The sequence below is a fragment of the Aotus nancymaae genome, unplaced genomic scaffold (assembly GCF_030222135.1).
Source record: "Aotus nancymaae isolate 86718 unplaced genomic scaffold, 86718_ANA_hifiasm-v0.15.2.pri h1tg000049l, whole genome shotgun sequence".
NCBI lineage: Eukaryota > Metazoa > Chordata > Mammalia > Primates > Aotidae > Aotus > Aotus nancymaae.
The window spans coordinates 29,063,385-29,078,436 of NW_026988463.1; the positions used below are offsets into that span (position 1 = coordinate 29,063,385).

A 15,052-nucleotide genomic window follows, 5' to 3' on the forward strand; every position below is an offset into this window, starting at 1 on the left:
ATCTGTATGTGTGAGAAATGACTGGTTCTAGATGATGCCTGGAGACCCCATGGACTTACAGAAACCCTTCTAGTAATTTCTGAGCTACCTGGCAATCTGTGGCCAATAAATTGGTAATCACTGAATTAGTGCGTTTTTTAGGAAATCAGGGTACATAAAATATGATAGCTTGATTTTTAAAAAGTGGAGTAGGGTGCCATTTCTTTCAATTAAGGCACTGCACTAATTCCATTTAATAAATATTTGTGTCTGTTTATGATGGGCTAGGCATTGTGCCAGTAAATGGATACAGCTATGATCTCACTTGCAGAGGGAAATCTAACGCGGTATCTTCCGCGCCATGCAATAAGGGCTACACTGGTAGGCTGCACTGGATCACGGAGGTGAGTCAGCGCTTCCCACAGGCACACACACCAGTGGAGAAAGAAAGTCTGTATTTATTTTTTTTATTTTTTGAGATAGAGTCTCGCTCTGTCGCCAGGCTGGAGTGCAGTTGTATGAGCTCGGCTCACTGCAACCTCTACCACTCGGATTCAAGCGATTCTCCTGCCTCAGTCTCCCAAGTAGCTGGGACTACAGGCTTGCGCCACCACGCCCAGCTAATTTTTTTGTATTTTTAGTGGCGAGGGGTTTCACCAAGTTGGCCAGGATGGTATCGGTCTGTTGACCTAATGATCCACCCCTTTCGGCCTCCCAAAGTGCTAGGATTACAGGCATGAGCCACCACGCCCGGCCCAGAAAGTCTTTACGTATCATCAGAATGTCAAGGAACACTGGCCGGGAGTTAGGAGAGCTGGGCGCTAGGAAGCTTTGAAACGGAATAGCTGTATGATTTCAGAGATTATGTTTCTTCTCCCCTATATTTTAGTCCCGAATTTGTACTAAAGTTTCTCTCCCTGTCTTTCTTCTTGGTGGGAAAAGCACAGTTTGGGGTCAACAGATCCAGCTCAGGTCTAAGTCGTCTGCCAGGACCCGTCTCCAGGCAACTTCTCCCCGCCTCCTTCCCTCCCCGTCGGGTCACTCTCCCAACGACCCAGACTCTTCCCACAGATGCGAAATATGCCGTTCCTCCGGAGCAAAGATTACCGGGATGATCGGGGACGACCTTTCCACCCGCACGACTCGCGATCCTCCCTGTGCCCCAGACCCAGGGTCCCCACCGCCACCTACCACAGCCCGCGGCACTGAACCGGCTCACAACTTGAACTGCTCAGGTCGGCACGGAAACCACTGGAAACGGAAATTCACCGTCCAGCTGACTCGCCGGAGGGAAACGAAGGAAGAAAAAAAGAGAGGCCGGGGAACGACTTTCAGAGGAGAAACGGAAGAAAGACTGACGATTTGACCCCACCCTGCCCTTGGAATCCGAGGCCTCAACTTCTGTGGTGGGACTCCCCAGCAGCTCACCTGAGTCCTCCCTGAAGGCCAGGGCAGTGCGACCTGGCGCCGGTTACGTGGTGCGGTACAAAGGAAGGAGGCACATTTGGTCCTGGCCGCCCTGGTGTCACCTTGCCGGAGTGACCGAGCCCGGGAGTCCATTTCCTCTTCTTTAAAGATGACAGACGAGGGGCATCTCGCGTTCTCGGGTGCCCTAAAGCCTTCCTTTGGCCGGACGCGGTGGCTCACGCCTGTAATCCCAACACTTTGGGAGACCTAGGCGGGAGGATCGCTTGAGCGCAGGAGTTCAAGACCTGCCTGGGCAACATGGGGAGACCCCGGTCGTACGGGAAGAAAAAACATTAGCCGGCGTCGTGGCGGGCTCCTGTGGTCCCAGCTACTCTGGAGGCTGAGCCGGGATGATCGTTTGAGCCCGAGGCAGAGGTTGCAGTGAGCTGAGATTGAGCCACTGCACTCCAGCCTGGAGCAGCGACAGAGCTACTTGGGCAGACAGGAGTGGTGACAGGCAGGGAAGATGGTGCCCAGGGCCGGGAATAGCCGGCTGCCGACAGGGAGTCGGCTGCGGCCCAGAGCCAAGACATGAAGCAGATCTCAGGGCCAACTCTGCAGCCGCATCTCCAGCTTTGTTCGTGGGTCGGGAAGCAGAGGTCTCCGGCCACCCCACGTGCGCGCCAGGTCCACTTCTCAACCGCAGCGCAGCGGGGCTGCCCCGGGCCTGTGAGTTTCCCGCCAGGGCTGGGCGTGGTCGGGCAGGGAGGAGAAAGGCGTGGCCCTGATGGGGAAGGGGCAGGGCTGTGTCTCCGGCCACAGGGCGGGGAATAGAGAAACGATGCTGGCGCCATCCAGGAGCCCAGCTCCGTTTCCCCGCGGCCAGGAGACTCCCAGGGACCGCTGGCGGCTGAGGGGCCCCAGAGTCCTGGAACTCACCGGGGGACCTCGCGGCGCAGAAGCGGGCGGAGTCTGAGATGGCGCTGGTGCGACCATGCTTCACTTCAGCAGGACTCGAATTTCGCCGCTGATTTTAAAATTGCGCTCGCGGAGCCCAGGACGCTGGAAGAAGTGGTCCGCGCCTCTCTGGTCATCGTTTCCTCATTAAACTGACTTCCACAGCTGCCTCTGCTCCCTGGTGGGGCGGGCACCAGCATCCCAAGAGATCACAGGTCCTAGACTCCCCTGCCCTCCTCGCTCCAGATGCGGGGGGCGGGGGGGGGGGACGACACCGCCTCGCTGCGCTGACCCACTGGCGGCTCTGTCCTGGCGAAGGATGCCTCTATCCAGGGGCAGAGGTCAGACTCTTGCACCCCGAACCTCTCCAAAAGGTTCTCCATGGAACACGGACATCTGTGCCCACAGGTCCTGCGCAGCCAGGAGGCTCAGCGCCTGGAACTTGCCCCAGAGCTGTGCACCCTGCGGGAAGAGGCTGCAGAGAAAGTGCAGGAACTGCCCGTGCGGGTGTGGCAACCCCTTCTCGATCTGCAGCTTCAGAGTCGTGCACATGATCCAGCACACCGCGAGCGCTGAGCCCAGCTGGAACAGGGCCGCGTTGCTTCTCATCAGCTCACAGGCACGCATAGCTTGGTCTTCTCCAAAGTATCTTAGGAAATAGGCCCTCCTGTCCTCCTCCAGGAACCCCTCCACCCTTATGTAGATGGGCTTTTCAGCCAGGAGCTGCAGGTCCTTCAGGGACCTGGGCCGTGTGGTGACCAGCAGGGAGGCCTTGGGTAACATCTTCCTCTTCAGCAAACTCCCCAGGAGGACCGGCACCGGCTTCAGCTTCTTTCAGTCCCCGCAGATGTCCTGGATCAGCGCCCGGGGTGGGACTCTCAGCTCATCAAGGCCATCAACCACGAACAAGATTCTTTGTGCTTGGGCTAGGATGTTTGGAATGTCATCATGCAATTCAGGCCGATCTTTGACAATCAGCTCTGCAAAACTGCAGGGGCCCAGGTGACTGAGCTTCTTGCAACTGAGGTAGAAAGCGTATCTGGCCTTTGGGCCGAGGTTGTAATCTTTCCAGTCCAGCATACATTTTTTGGCCAGCGTGGTTTTCCCCACACCCGCAGGACCATGCAGACCCACCGTGTAAGGTGATAACTGCGTGGTTTGCTGGGATTCAAGAACGGAATGAACCTTTGGTTTCTCTGAGTGATGTGGTCGTGAAAATTGTCACTGTCTCCTAGCCAAAATGTGTTCCTCCAGACCAAAGATTGTTCATCCATCACATTTCTCCAAACTTCCTTCTCACCTGGCTTTGGTAACTCCAAGACCTCTTCTGAGTCTCTGAGCTCAGGGTTATCTGGGTCTTCCACCTGTCTGTCCTTCAGCAACTCAACCTTTGCCATCTTAGACAATTCTGAAAGATTCATCTCTTCCAAGATCTTGACAGTCACATTCCTTATCCAACATTCTGAGGATGTGTTGACCAGAATTTCTGCCAGTTTCTTACCATTGTCCTCTTCCACCTCAGCCCATGGGGTCTTCTGCAGCACATCTACTAGGGGAAAAGCCGTGAGAGGGATTTGAAAGTCCCTTATTCACCCTTGCTCAGCTGCTCCAGAAGGGTCTGCAAAGTGCACTCTAGCTGTGGTGATGTCATAGTGCACCAAGTATGAGTCCTTAGGTTAAAGCTGAAGAACTCCTTAGGACAGAACTTGTTTCCAATTATTGATTTTTTAAGTGAATTTTTTCAATTTACTTTTATTAATTCCTCCTCTTTCATCCATCACTATGATTTTAACTTGTTTTTTATATTTGGATTAATATTATTTTAATTTCTATTCCATTTAATAAATGGCTAATACCCTGATAACTTACTTGCTTGTATGCCTTCGAATCCAACTATTCTCTTATTTCTTTACTTTTTTTATTATGCTTCAACTATATTTTTATAACTACCCAATTCATTTTGAAAACAAGCTTTTCTGACATATATCTATCTGAATTTGAGATTAATTACATCAAAGTACATATAAATTACCTATATTTACCTATAAGTATATTAAACACCAATGAAAGAACATTTCTTAACATATAAATTTTAAGCATGCCAATATAATAGATTTTTTCAACTTTTAAATTGTTTTTATCACCTAAGTCAGTTTGTATTTGACATTTGGGTTACATGTGCATGTAAATATAGACATACCACTCAACTGACATATAGAACAGCAAAGAAGGACACTTCTATCCTGGTTATCTATGGTCTATATTCCTCCTCATGAAATAACCTAGACAAAAATCAAGAGAGATGAAAAGTGCCAAATACTGATTTAATACCTTTTCCCCTCTTTCTTACCTTTTAAATATACAATTGTGCACTATGGGCGTATGTGAATTAAAACAATAATAATCTAGACTATGAGCTCTGTGAGAGACACAGCATAGGTGAGAGGAGGGCACCTGCTCTTCATCAAGCTTTTCACACAAACCTATTGAATAGGTACACTAGGCTTAGATGTTACAAAGGTCTTCAAGTGATACTTTATTTTGCTTTAATTTATTGTCCTGTATGTTATTTGTTCCACTATTCTTGTAATAGGGTCAAAGTGAAAGGTTCACTAGTCTAAAAATGCTTAATATAATCCATAAACTCTCTGAATCAAATATCTTTATTGTTCAGCCAAACACAATTGATATCCACTATAATTTTTTTTTAAGATAAGAAACAGTAAGTGAACTGAAGGAAAAGCTGGGATGTCGAGTTATAAAACATTACTGCTTTTTTAACACACTGACTGAGACATGCAGAACCGTAGGGTGGGATCTTGTTGCTGTTGGCTGCAGCAGGGCATAAGGCCAGCCTCAGTGGGCCTTTTCCCAGAATGCTCTGCAGCACCTGACACATTGCTGGTACACTGTCTCAAAGTCAGGGTCATTCCCTTAATAGGGATTTTTGATAACAAGTTGTTTGGGTGGATCATAGCTCCCAAATTTAGCCTTGTAGTTTTTAACTTGATTACGTTTGCTATTCACATCTCTCCAGTTGGTTTCATTCATACATGGTATATAATCAAATGTGGTCAAGTCTTCCTTGATGGTCTGCTGGGCCATGTGATTCATGGGCAAACCATGTTTCTTCATGCAATTTTCCTCTCTGTAATCTGGAGGGTTTCCTATTTCATATGTGGATGTCACTGCACAGTCTAGCCTCTGAAATATCTGAAACATTTTGATCATTACAGATTATTACTTGTTTTCTGAAAATTGCTTCTATAAATGAGTGACTGACTGCAATGGGTGTCTGTGTTACCCAGACACATACACGACACTGAGTTGGGCACCTGCTTGTCCATCTTATTCTCTCAAATTTTGCTTTATGCACTTTTCTAATTCACAACTTCATTAGGGCTCAATATTTTGCCAATACAAAATTATCATTTTCCAATTTAATGTTGTATAGCTTCAATCTACTTTACTGAATATTGGTATGACTCTATTTGATTACTATTCTTATGTGTTTACCTGAAAACTATTTGTCATATTTGAACCATTGTGCTTTAGTTATTTCTCTTGTAGTCAGCATGCATTATATTTCTGAATCCATTTATTAATCTTGTTTTTTAAAGAATAACTTTTAACCATTGATAGTTATTATGTGGGGATCCCCCACCAGCGTAGAGGCCCCTCCGTGTCTCCGCCATGACGGGGTTTGAGCCCAGACACGTCTCTCTCCACTGGGTGCAGTCGAGTGAGGTGGCTACAGGAAGACGTGGGAAATGTTAAGCTTGCAGAGAGTCACTCTCACTTCACTGCTTCTAAGGCATGACTGAAGTAATGCCAGATTATTGTGTTTCTCCTGAAGTCAATGTTCTGGGCTAGTTCTATGACTCTATTTACCCGTAGTCACAGAAGCATTGAGATCATTCACTTAATCACTACAAAATTGTTCCCCTCCTGATTTATTGCTTGCCCACCTGTCTTAACATCATTTTCTGTAACAATGGATAAAAGGATAAGAATCTTTTGTGACCTTTAGGTAAACTTGTATGTTGTTCCCTTCCTTGGTTATTTTGTATTTTCTTTGGTTACTTTGTAACTTTCTGTTCTTTCCCTCTGATAATGATTCTGTAAGAAGACTGACGTCAGTCACTGTATGTAAAATCATATATAAGAACATGTGCACAAAGAATAAATCGCTGATCTGAGCATATCTCTTATCAGCCCTCCAGACCCATCTCTCTCTCTCTCTTCTCTTCCGCGCACTCTCTCTTCCAGGTATTAGGACCCTCTTGCTGGTCAAGAGATCCTTGACAGAAGTGCCGATCTCACGGCCAACAACATCTGGCGCCCAACGCCGTGGGGCCTGGACACGAGAGACTACAGTGACGCTCAATTCAATTAACAGTGAAGGGCTGGCAGTTCAGTAAGTGAGTTTTTGGTTACTTTTAATCTTGTAAATATAAGCTGTTGATTTTATTATCAATCTGGAGTAAAACATGGGAAACATTGAGTCTAAGGAACATAATATGTTTATTCAGTTGTTGCATTCTATGATTAAGTCTCATGGTCATAATGTTAAGCAGAAAACTGTGGAGGAATTTGTGCACATTGTTCGTGAAATTTGCCCTTGGGCTCCTGAAGGTGGTTTTCTTGATGAATCTGCTTGGCTTGCTATAGGTGAAAAGATTGATCAATTTTGTGCCCACAATGAGTCTTTGCCTCAGTCAGCTGTTTTACTTTCTGTTTGGCCAAAATTGCGTGATTGTGTTTGTCCTTGCAAACCTCCTGCTGCTACTGCTCCTTCATATACTTCCATGCCTGATGTTTCTACATCTTTTTCTGTTCCCCCTCCACCTGAGCCTCATACTCTCCCCGATCCTGATATCCCACCGCTTCCTGATGTTGAAACTCTTTCGGAAGTTCTAATTGACACCACACAACAGCAGCCACTGCCTCAATGGTCTCCTGGCCCCATAACCTTTACTATGCCACCGGATCTTGCCAAACAACTTCATGATGTTCTGTCCCTCTGTTCTACAGCTCTTGCAACACAACACCCTCCCTCTTGTTTTCCAGTTTCCTCTCGAGCTCCTGTACCAACTTCCCCTGGATCTTTGGTCCCTGTGTCACACTCGTCACTTTCTCATGCTTCTCCTTTATCTCATGCCCTTGTGTCTTTGGAACAAAATTTCCCTGAATCTGATAACCTTTTTCCAGTTTTGTACCCTGTTATGGAATCTCGTGATGATCAAGGTAATGTCACCCGCAGTTTTGAGCCCATTGCTCCTAAAACCTTGAGAGAAATTAAAGAGGCCACTTCCCAGTATGGTCCTACAGCTCCTTATACTTTAACATTGCTTGACAATTTATCCTTTTTTCAATTGCCTCCCCTCGATTGGCAGCGACTGGCTAGAGCCTGCCTTTCTGGTGGAGACTTCCTCTTATGGAAGGCTTATTATGAGGAGGCTGCCTCTGATCAGGCACGCTGTAATCGTCGTCAGGACTCCCCAGTCACTCTTGACATGCTTTTGGGTCGCGGCGATCATGAGGATATTCTTGATCAACTTAATATGCCTAATGACTCTTATTCTCAAATTAATCATCTTGCACTACGTGCTTGGCGACTTTTGCCTTCTTCTACTGCTAAGACTGAACAGGTTTCTCGCATTCGTCAGGGCCCAGATGAACCTTATCAGGATTTTGTCTCCCGACTTATGCAATCTGTTAATCGCCAAATTTCTGACGAGGACACTGCCTCTATGCTTGTTAAGCAGTTGGCTTTTGAAAATGCAAACGCCGCCTGTCAGGCTGCTATTAGACCTTGGCGCCACAAGGTGGATCTCCAAGGTTACATTCGCCTGTGTGCTGATATTGGACCCGCTTACCAACAGGGTCTGGCCATGGCTGCAGCTCAGGCCGGTATGACTGTTCCTACTTTTCTTAAACAAAAATCTAATCAGACCAAACCTAATCTGAAATGTTTCCGCTGTGGTGGTCTCGGACATTTTGCTAAGTCCTGTAAAGCACCTGTCCAGCCCTCTCCGCCGCTTTTGTCATTGCCGGCTCCTCCAACGCCTGCAAAGTCATCTCCCTGGCAACCAGGGGAATGCCCACGTTGCCACCGTGGTAATCATTGGGCTAATGAGTGTCACTCTAAACGTGATGCTCAGGGTAACCCACTGCAACCACGTTCGGGAAACTCCCAGAGGGGGCTGCCCCGGCCCCCTCAACAACTCGGGCAATCCCACATTCCCCAAAATCCATTTCTCAGCTCTTCTGAGCAACCCCAAACAGTGCCGGACTTGACCTCTGTCCCTCCGCCACTCAAATATTAACTCCTGATATGGGACCACAGGCCATCCCCACTGGTGTTTTTGGCCCTTTACCTCCTAATCATGTTGGTCTTGTCTTAGGACGCAGCAGTTTCTCCTTAAAAGGTCTTCATGTTCTCCCTGGTGTTATTGATTCTGACTATACAGGTGAAATCAAAGTCATGATTTGGTCTCCCACAGGTGTTTATACACTTGCCCCTGATCAGCCCTTTGCTCAGTTGTTGCTCATACCTGTTAATTTGCAAATTGGCTCACCGCTTGTAAATGACTCCAGAGGAGATCGTGGTTTTGGATCTTCCTCTTATGCTTATTGGATACAATCAATTTCTGCCACTAGGCCTGAATTGTGTCTTACAATTAATGGAAAATCTTTCAAAGGTCTTTTGGATACTGGAGCTGATGTCTCTGTTATCTCTTCTAAGTTCTGGCCTTCTTCTTGGCCAGCCACCCCTACCATGACAGCCCTACAAGGTATAGGAATGAGTAATCATCCCTTGCAATCTGCTGATCTGCTTTCCTGGACAGATCATGAGGGCCATTCTGGCTCCTTTCGCCCGTACATTGTCACTGGCATTCCTCTTAACCTCTGGGGCCGTGATGTCCTGGAGGCTATGGGGACTCATTTGGTTACTGGTGGTAAAGCTTTAAATATGATGTTACAGCAAGGTTATCAGCCTTCTAAAGGACTAGGAAAATATTTGCAAGGAATGCCTGAGCCGCTTCCCTTGTCACAAAAAACCGATCGTTCTGCACTAAGTTGTTTTTCCAAGGGACCACTGTAATTCCCGATGCTCATGCTGATGCCATCACATGGAAATCTGATGTCCCAGTGTGGGTAGAACAGTGGCCCCTGTCCTCTGAAAAGATTTCTGCAGCCCGTGAGTTGGTTCGGGAACAACTTGCTGCCGGACACATTCGTCCTACTAACAGTCCTTGGAACTCTCCTGTTTTTGTCATAAAGAAAAAATCTGGTAAATGGCGTTTATTACAAGACCTTAGAAAAGTTAATGAAACTATGGAAATTATGGGACCCTTACAACCTGGTTTGCCTTCTCCTGTTGTTGTTCCGCAACACTGGCATTTGATAGTCATTGATTTAAAGGACTGCTTTTTTACTATTCCATTGTCACCTGCTGATTGCAAACGCTTTGCTTTTAGTATTCCATCAACTAATTTTGAACGCCCTTATGATCGATATGAGTGGGTCGTTCTTCCACAAGGCATGGCAAACAGTCCTACATTATGCCAGTCTTATGTTACTAAAGCTATTTTTCCTGTTCGCCAGGATTTCCCTGACGTGCTCCTTTTACATTACATGGATGATTTATTATTGGCAGCTCCCACAGAGATTCTGTTGTCTAAAGCATTTTTCTCCTTACATCAATGCCTTGACAAAGCTCATCTTGTCATTGCCCCTGATAAAATTCAGACTGTTACTCCCTACCATTTTCTTGGCCGCTTAATTGAACACAACCATGTGTCTTTTAAAACTCCCATTTTGTCTACGGCTAATCTTAAAACCTTGAATGATTTCCAAAAATTTTTGGGTGATATCAATTGGATTCGTCCTAGTTTAAAATTAACTCCTGGTCAGTTGAAGCCTTTATTTGATATCCTGAAAGGCTCTTCTAATCCAACCTCTCCCAGGTCTTTGTCTCCTGAAGCCTCAGAAGCCTTACAGTTGGTTCATCACGCTCTATTACAACAAAAACTGTCTAGAATTAAAAATGATGCTGCATGGTCTTATTGTGTGCTACGCACTGCCTATACTCCTACTGGTGTTTTCTGGCAACAAGGAGTTTTGGAATGGATGCATCTTCCTGCCACCCGATCTAAAGTTATTTCCCCTTATTATGATCTTGTGGCTATTTTAATCACCAAAGGCAGACAGCGTGCTCTTACTCTGTTTGGATTTGAACCACCTACCATTATTGTTCCCTATTCCGCTGCACAGCAGCAGTGGCTTTGGCAATTTTGTGACTCTTGGCAATTAGCATTTGCAGGTTATCCTGGTCAGATCTCCTGTCATTATCCAGCTGACAAGATTTTACATTTTTATTCACAATGCTCTCTCATTTTCCCTCAAAATTGTGTAAAAACTCCTCTGCCTTCTGCAGCATTGGCTTTCACCGATGGCTCATCCACAGGTCTCGCTGCTGGCACCATTAACCAACAGCCTTTTTCTTTTCAGACCAAAGAAACCTCTGCCCAGCGTGTGGAATTGCTTGCTGTTCAGCATGTCCTTACTAATTGTGATGTGCCTTTAAATTTATATTCTGACAGTCAATATGTAGTTAATTTGGTTCAACATCTTGAAACTGCTCCCCTTTCTCTTTCAGACTCCTCTTCCATAATTCATCTTCTTCTTCCTTTACAGCAAGTTATCCGTCGCCGTCTTTCCCCATTTTTTATTGGACATATCAGAGCTCATTCTTTCCTTCCAGGACCTCTGGCTGAAGGAAACGCCTTTGCTGACCAACTCACTCAACAAGTTTTTCCTGTTTTAACATCGGTTCAGCAAGCACAGGCCTCTCATGCACTTCATCATCAAAATGCTCGCAGTCTCAGGTTACAGTTTAAGATTACCAGAGAACAAGCTTGACACATAGTTAAATCTTGTGCAGCTTGTGCTCCACACTTGCCTGTTACTCATCATTTAGGAATTAACCCTCGAGGTCTCCTGCCTGCTCATATTTTTCAAATGGATGTTACTCATTTTTCTCCCTTTGGTAAATTGCAATATGTTCATGTTACCATTGACACTTATTCTCATTTTGCTGTTGCTTCTGCACATACAGGTGAAGCTGTTAGAGATGTTGTTGCTCATTGCCTACGAGTTTTTTCTATTCTAGGTGTTCCAAAAGTCTTAATGACAGATAATGGACCAGCTTATGTTAGCAAAGCTTTTGCTTCCTTTTGTTCTCAATTTCAGATCTCTCACCGAACGGGCATTCCTTACAATCCTCTGGGTCAAGAAATCGTGGAACGTTTCCACTCTGTTTTAAAAACTCTTTTACAGAAATTACAACATGACCCTTCTTCTGCCCTTTTGCTTAAGTCTCCTCACAACAGATTGAACCATGCCCTGTATGTTCTCAACTTTTTAACTTTAGATGCTGAAGGCCGTTCATCAGCTGATCGCTTTTGGCATCCCCAAAACAAACCTACTCCTGAGGTTTTGTGGAAAGACTCTCTCTCTAACCAATGGCATGGGCCTGATCCCGTCCTCATATGGGGACGAGGACATGTTTGTGTTTTCCCCAGGTCCGCTGAATCTCCTGTCTGGGTTCCTGAACGTCTTGTCAAGCATGCCCCCTCGCAACTCTCCACGAAGCCTCATCCCCCACTTTCGCCGTCTTCATGTGACGACGCCTCAGAATAACTCCAGTCACCTTCGCAGACAACGCTGTAGACGTCGCCCCGACTCTCCAACGCCTCGTCGTGCAGTGTCCCTTCCCACCTGGAATCAAATACGCCGTCTCAGCGCTGAAGCCTCCCGCCTCATTCGTGAACAAGGACAGTCTCGTACTCCTTCTAATTTTTTTTTGGCTATGTTGGCTATTCTGTCATGTCAAACCATTACTCCAGTTCAAGCTCAGGCTCAACCGTTGCCTGATTCTCAGGTTCTTTGGGCCTATGTTCCCGATCCCCCAGTTCTTCACCCGGTCACTTGGAATGATCCTTCTTTCTCTGTCTACCTCAATGATACCTCTGTTTTTGGACTTCCCTCTTCTACTCATATTATTTCTCAATCTGCTCCCTACTCTTATGTAGCTCAAGCTGCCAGTCCTCCCATGTGTTTTCATGCCCCTGCTTATTCAGACACTCCTTTTCCAGACCTTCCTAGATTCTCTCCCTTACCTGTTACCCCTTTCAAAACCTCTCCTTACTGCTTTCATTTGGATTTTAAACAACTTACTACCTACGAAGGTCCTTCTGATTTACTCCCTGGTGAAAACGATTTCTCTCGGAATTGGTATTTGTTTTATTATGCCATTAAGGAATCCTGGAATCTTACTTCTCCTCATTTCCCTGGTAAGGCTAGACCTCGTTGCTACCCTACTAATCACTCTTTTGATTCCTTTCCTCCATGGAGAACCTGTTACACAGTCCATCAAGCTGTACGGTATACCTTGTCTTCTGGTTTTACTTTATATGATTGGTCTGTTCCCTTTCCTCGTAATAACTTTGCTCCTCATTACCATGTCCCCGGTGGTTGGAGCACTCCCCTTGTCTCCACTCCCTCTGGTCGACTATTCCCTTCCCTTTGGCGACTCTTTCCTGCTTTGGTGCCTGCTTATTACAAAGTTGGCTCTCGTAGCCCTACATATGTCCCTTCATCTTCTCCTTATCACCGTCATTATGTTAAAGCTTGTGTTGCTGCTCCTTATGCTCTTCTTTATGGTTCTATCAATATTACTTTTACCTCTGGACAATACTTTATTTCTTGTTCCTCCTGTACTCTTACCAATTGTTTGGATTCCTCAGTTTTTCCTACACCCACTATTCTTGTTGTTCATCAACCGCCTTATGTTATGCTCCCTGTTAATATTTCTGGTCCCTGGTATGAAGAACGCAGTCTTCAAATCCACCACCAGATGCGGGACCTCCTTCTTCACCCTAAACGCTTCATTGGTTTACTTGTTACTGGTATTCTGGCTATTGTTTCTATTGTTGCCACTGCTGCCACAGCAGCTGCTGGTCTTGCTCATAGCGTTCAAACTGCTACTTATGTTAATCACCTTGCCCAAAATATTTCTGTTTCCATGGGTACTCAAATGAATATTGATAAAAAACTGGAAGTTAAACTTAATGCTTTAGAGCAAACTGTTACTTTATTGGGTGACAAAGTGTACAACATTCAATCTCGTCTACTGTTACGTTGTCATGTTGATTTTAAGTATATCTGTGTTACCAATACCCCTTACAATGATACTCAATGGCAATGGCCTTTAGTTAAGGCTCACTTACAAGGTATTTGGAGTCATAATAACTTGTCCCTTGATATTCTTAAGCTTCAACAACAAATTCATGCTATTGATTTTTCACGCCAAGTGCTTCCACGGGATGATACTGTTGCCTGTGACATTGTTAACACTTTGTTTTCCTGGACACGTGGTTTTCACCTGCCGTCCTTCTCAAGCATCATAGCTGTTGGCGGCTGTGTCCTTCTGCTTCTCATTTTTCTGCCCTTCCTGTTCCGCCTTGTGTTCTCCTCCATCCAGAAATTGCAGTTCAAACTATTTGAACTCAATTTAAAAAATAAAAATGGAGGAGATGTGGGGATCCCCCAGCAGCGTAGAGGCCCCTCCGTGTCTCCGCCATGATGGGGTTTGAGCCCAGACACGTCTCTCTCCACTGGGTGCAGTCGAGTGAGGTGGCTACAGGAAGACGTGGGAAATGTTAAGCTTGCAGAGAGTCACTCTCACTTCACTGCTTCTAAGGCATGACTGAAGTAATGCCAGATTATTGTGTTTCTCCTGAAGTCAATGTTCTGGGCTAGTTCTATGACTCTATTTACCCGTAGTCACAGAAGCATTGAGATCATTCACTTAATCACTACAAAATTGTTCCCCTCCTGATTTATTGCTTGCCCACCTGTCTTAACGTCATTTTCTGTAACAATGGATAAAAGGATAAGAATCTTTTGTGACCTTTAGGTAAACTTGTATGTTGTTCCCTTCCTTGGTTATTTTGTACTTTCTTTGGTTACTTTGTAACTTTCTGTTCTTTCCCTCTGATAATGATTCTGTAAGAAGACTGACGTCAGTCACTGCATGTAAAATCATATATAAGAACATGTGCACAAAGAATAAATCGCTGATCTGAGCATATCTCTTATCAGCCCTCCAGACCCATCTCTCTCTCTCTTCTCTTCCGCGCACTCTCTCTTCCAGGTATTAGGACCCTCTTGCTGGTCAAGAGATCCTTGGCAGAAGTGCCGATCTCACGGCCAACAACATTATTATAATACAAATATGTTTGATTTTACTTCTATCATATCTTGTGCATTTCAAATTTTGTATAATGTTTAGCATTCTGTTACCATTATTATTATTAGAGGTACCTCCTACCTGAAGGTAAGCATTTTCTTTTAACCTCCAGTGGTTTTCTTTCTTTATTTCTTTCTTTTTTAAGTATGAGAGTCTTTCTTTACAACTTTATTGGTAAAAAAGAAAAGGGAATACTTTTAAACAATTTAACACAGGGCATTGTAGCTGATCCTGTTAGATAAAAGAAGTTCCATTTTAAGTGTCCATCTAATTGTTCAAAGATATACAATACTGAATCTGCATATGCATTTTTTATGAAGTACAGTGCTCATACTTTAGGCAGTCTTCTAAACATGCAAATACAAAAGAAATTAAATCACTCCTTAAAAA

General features: G+C 45.2%; 1 protein-coding gene and 2 pseudogenes across 1 annotated transcript; 1 reads left to right on the top strand and 2 right to left on the bottom strand.

The window, feature by feature from the left end:
• Window positions 1-2,490: 2,490 nt before the first annotated feature.
• On the bottom strand, window positions 2,491-4,030 carry LOC135269072 (NACHT, LRR and PYD domains-containing protein 7-like; annotated as a pseudogene).
• Window positions 4,031-5,199: 1,169 nt separating this feature from the next.
• On the bottom strand, window positions 5,200-5,690 carry LOC135269073 (low molecular weight phosphotyrosine protein phosphatase-like; annotated as a pseudogene).
• Window positions 5,691-6,675: 985 nt separating this feature from the next.
• Window positions 6,676-14,523, top strand: LOC135269049 (endogenous retrovirus group K member 19 Env polyprotein-like). Its single transcript, XM_064362701.1, has 2 exons — window positions 6,676-6,760; window positions 11,934-14,523. Exon 2 carries the CDS (start codon window positions 11,978-11,980, stop codon window positions 13,994-13,996), a length of 2,019 nt encoding a protein of 672 aa, XP_064218771.1. The 5' UTR covers window positions 6,676-6,760; window positions 11,934-11,977; the 3' UTR covers window positions 13,997-14,523.
• The last annotated feature ends 529 nt before the right edge of the window (window positions 14,524-15,052 follow it).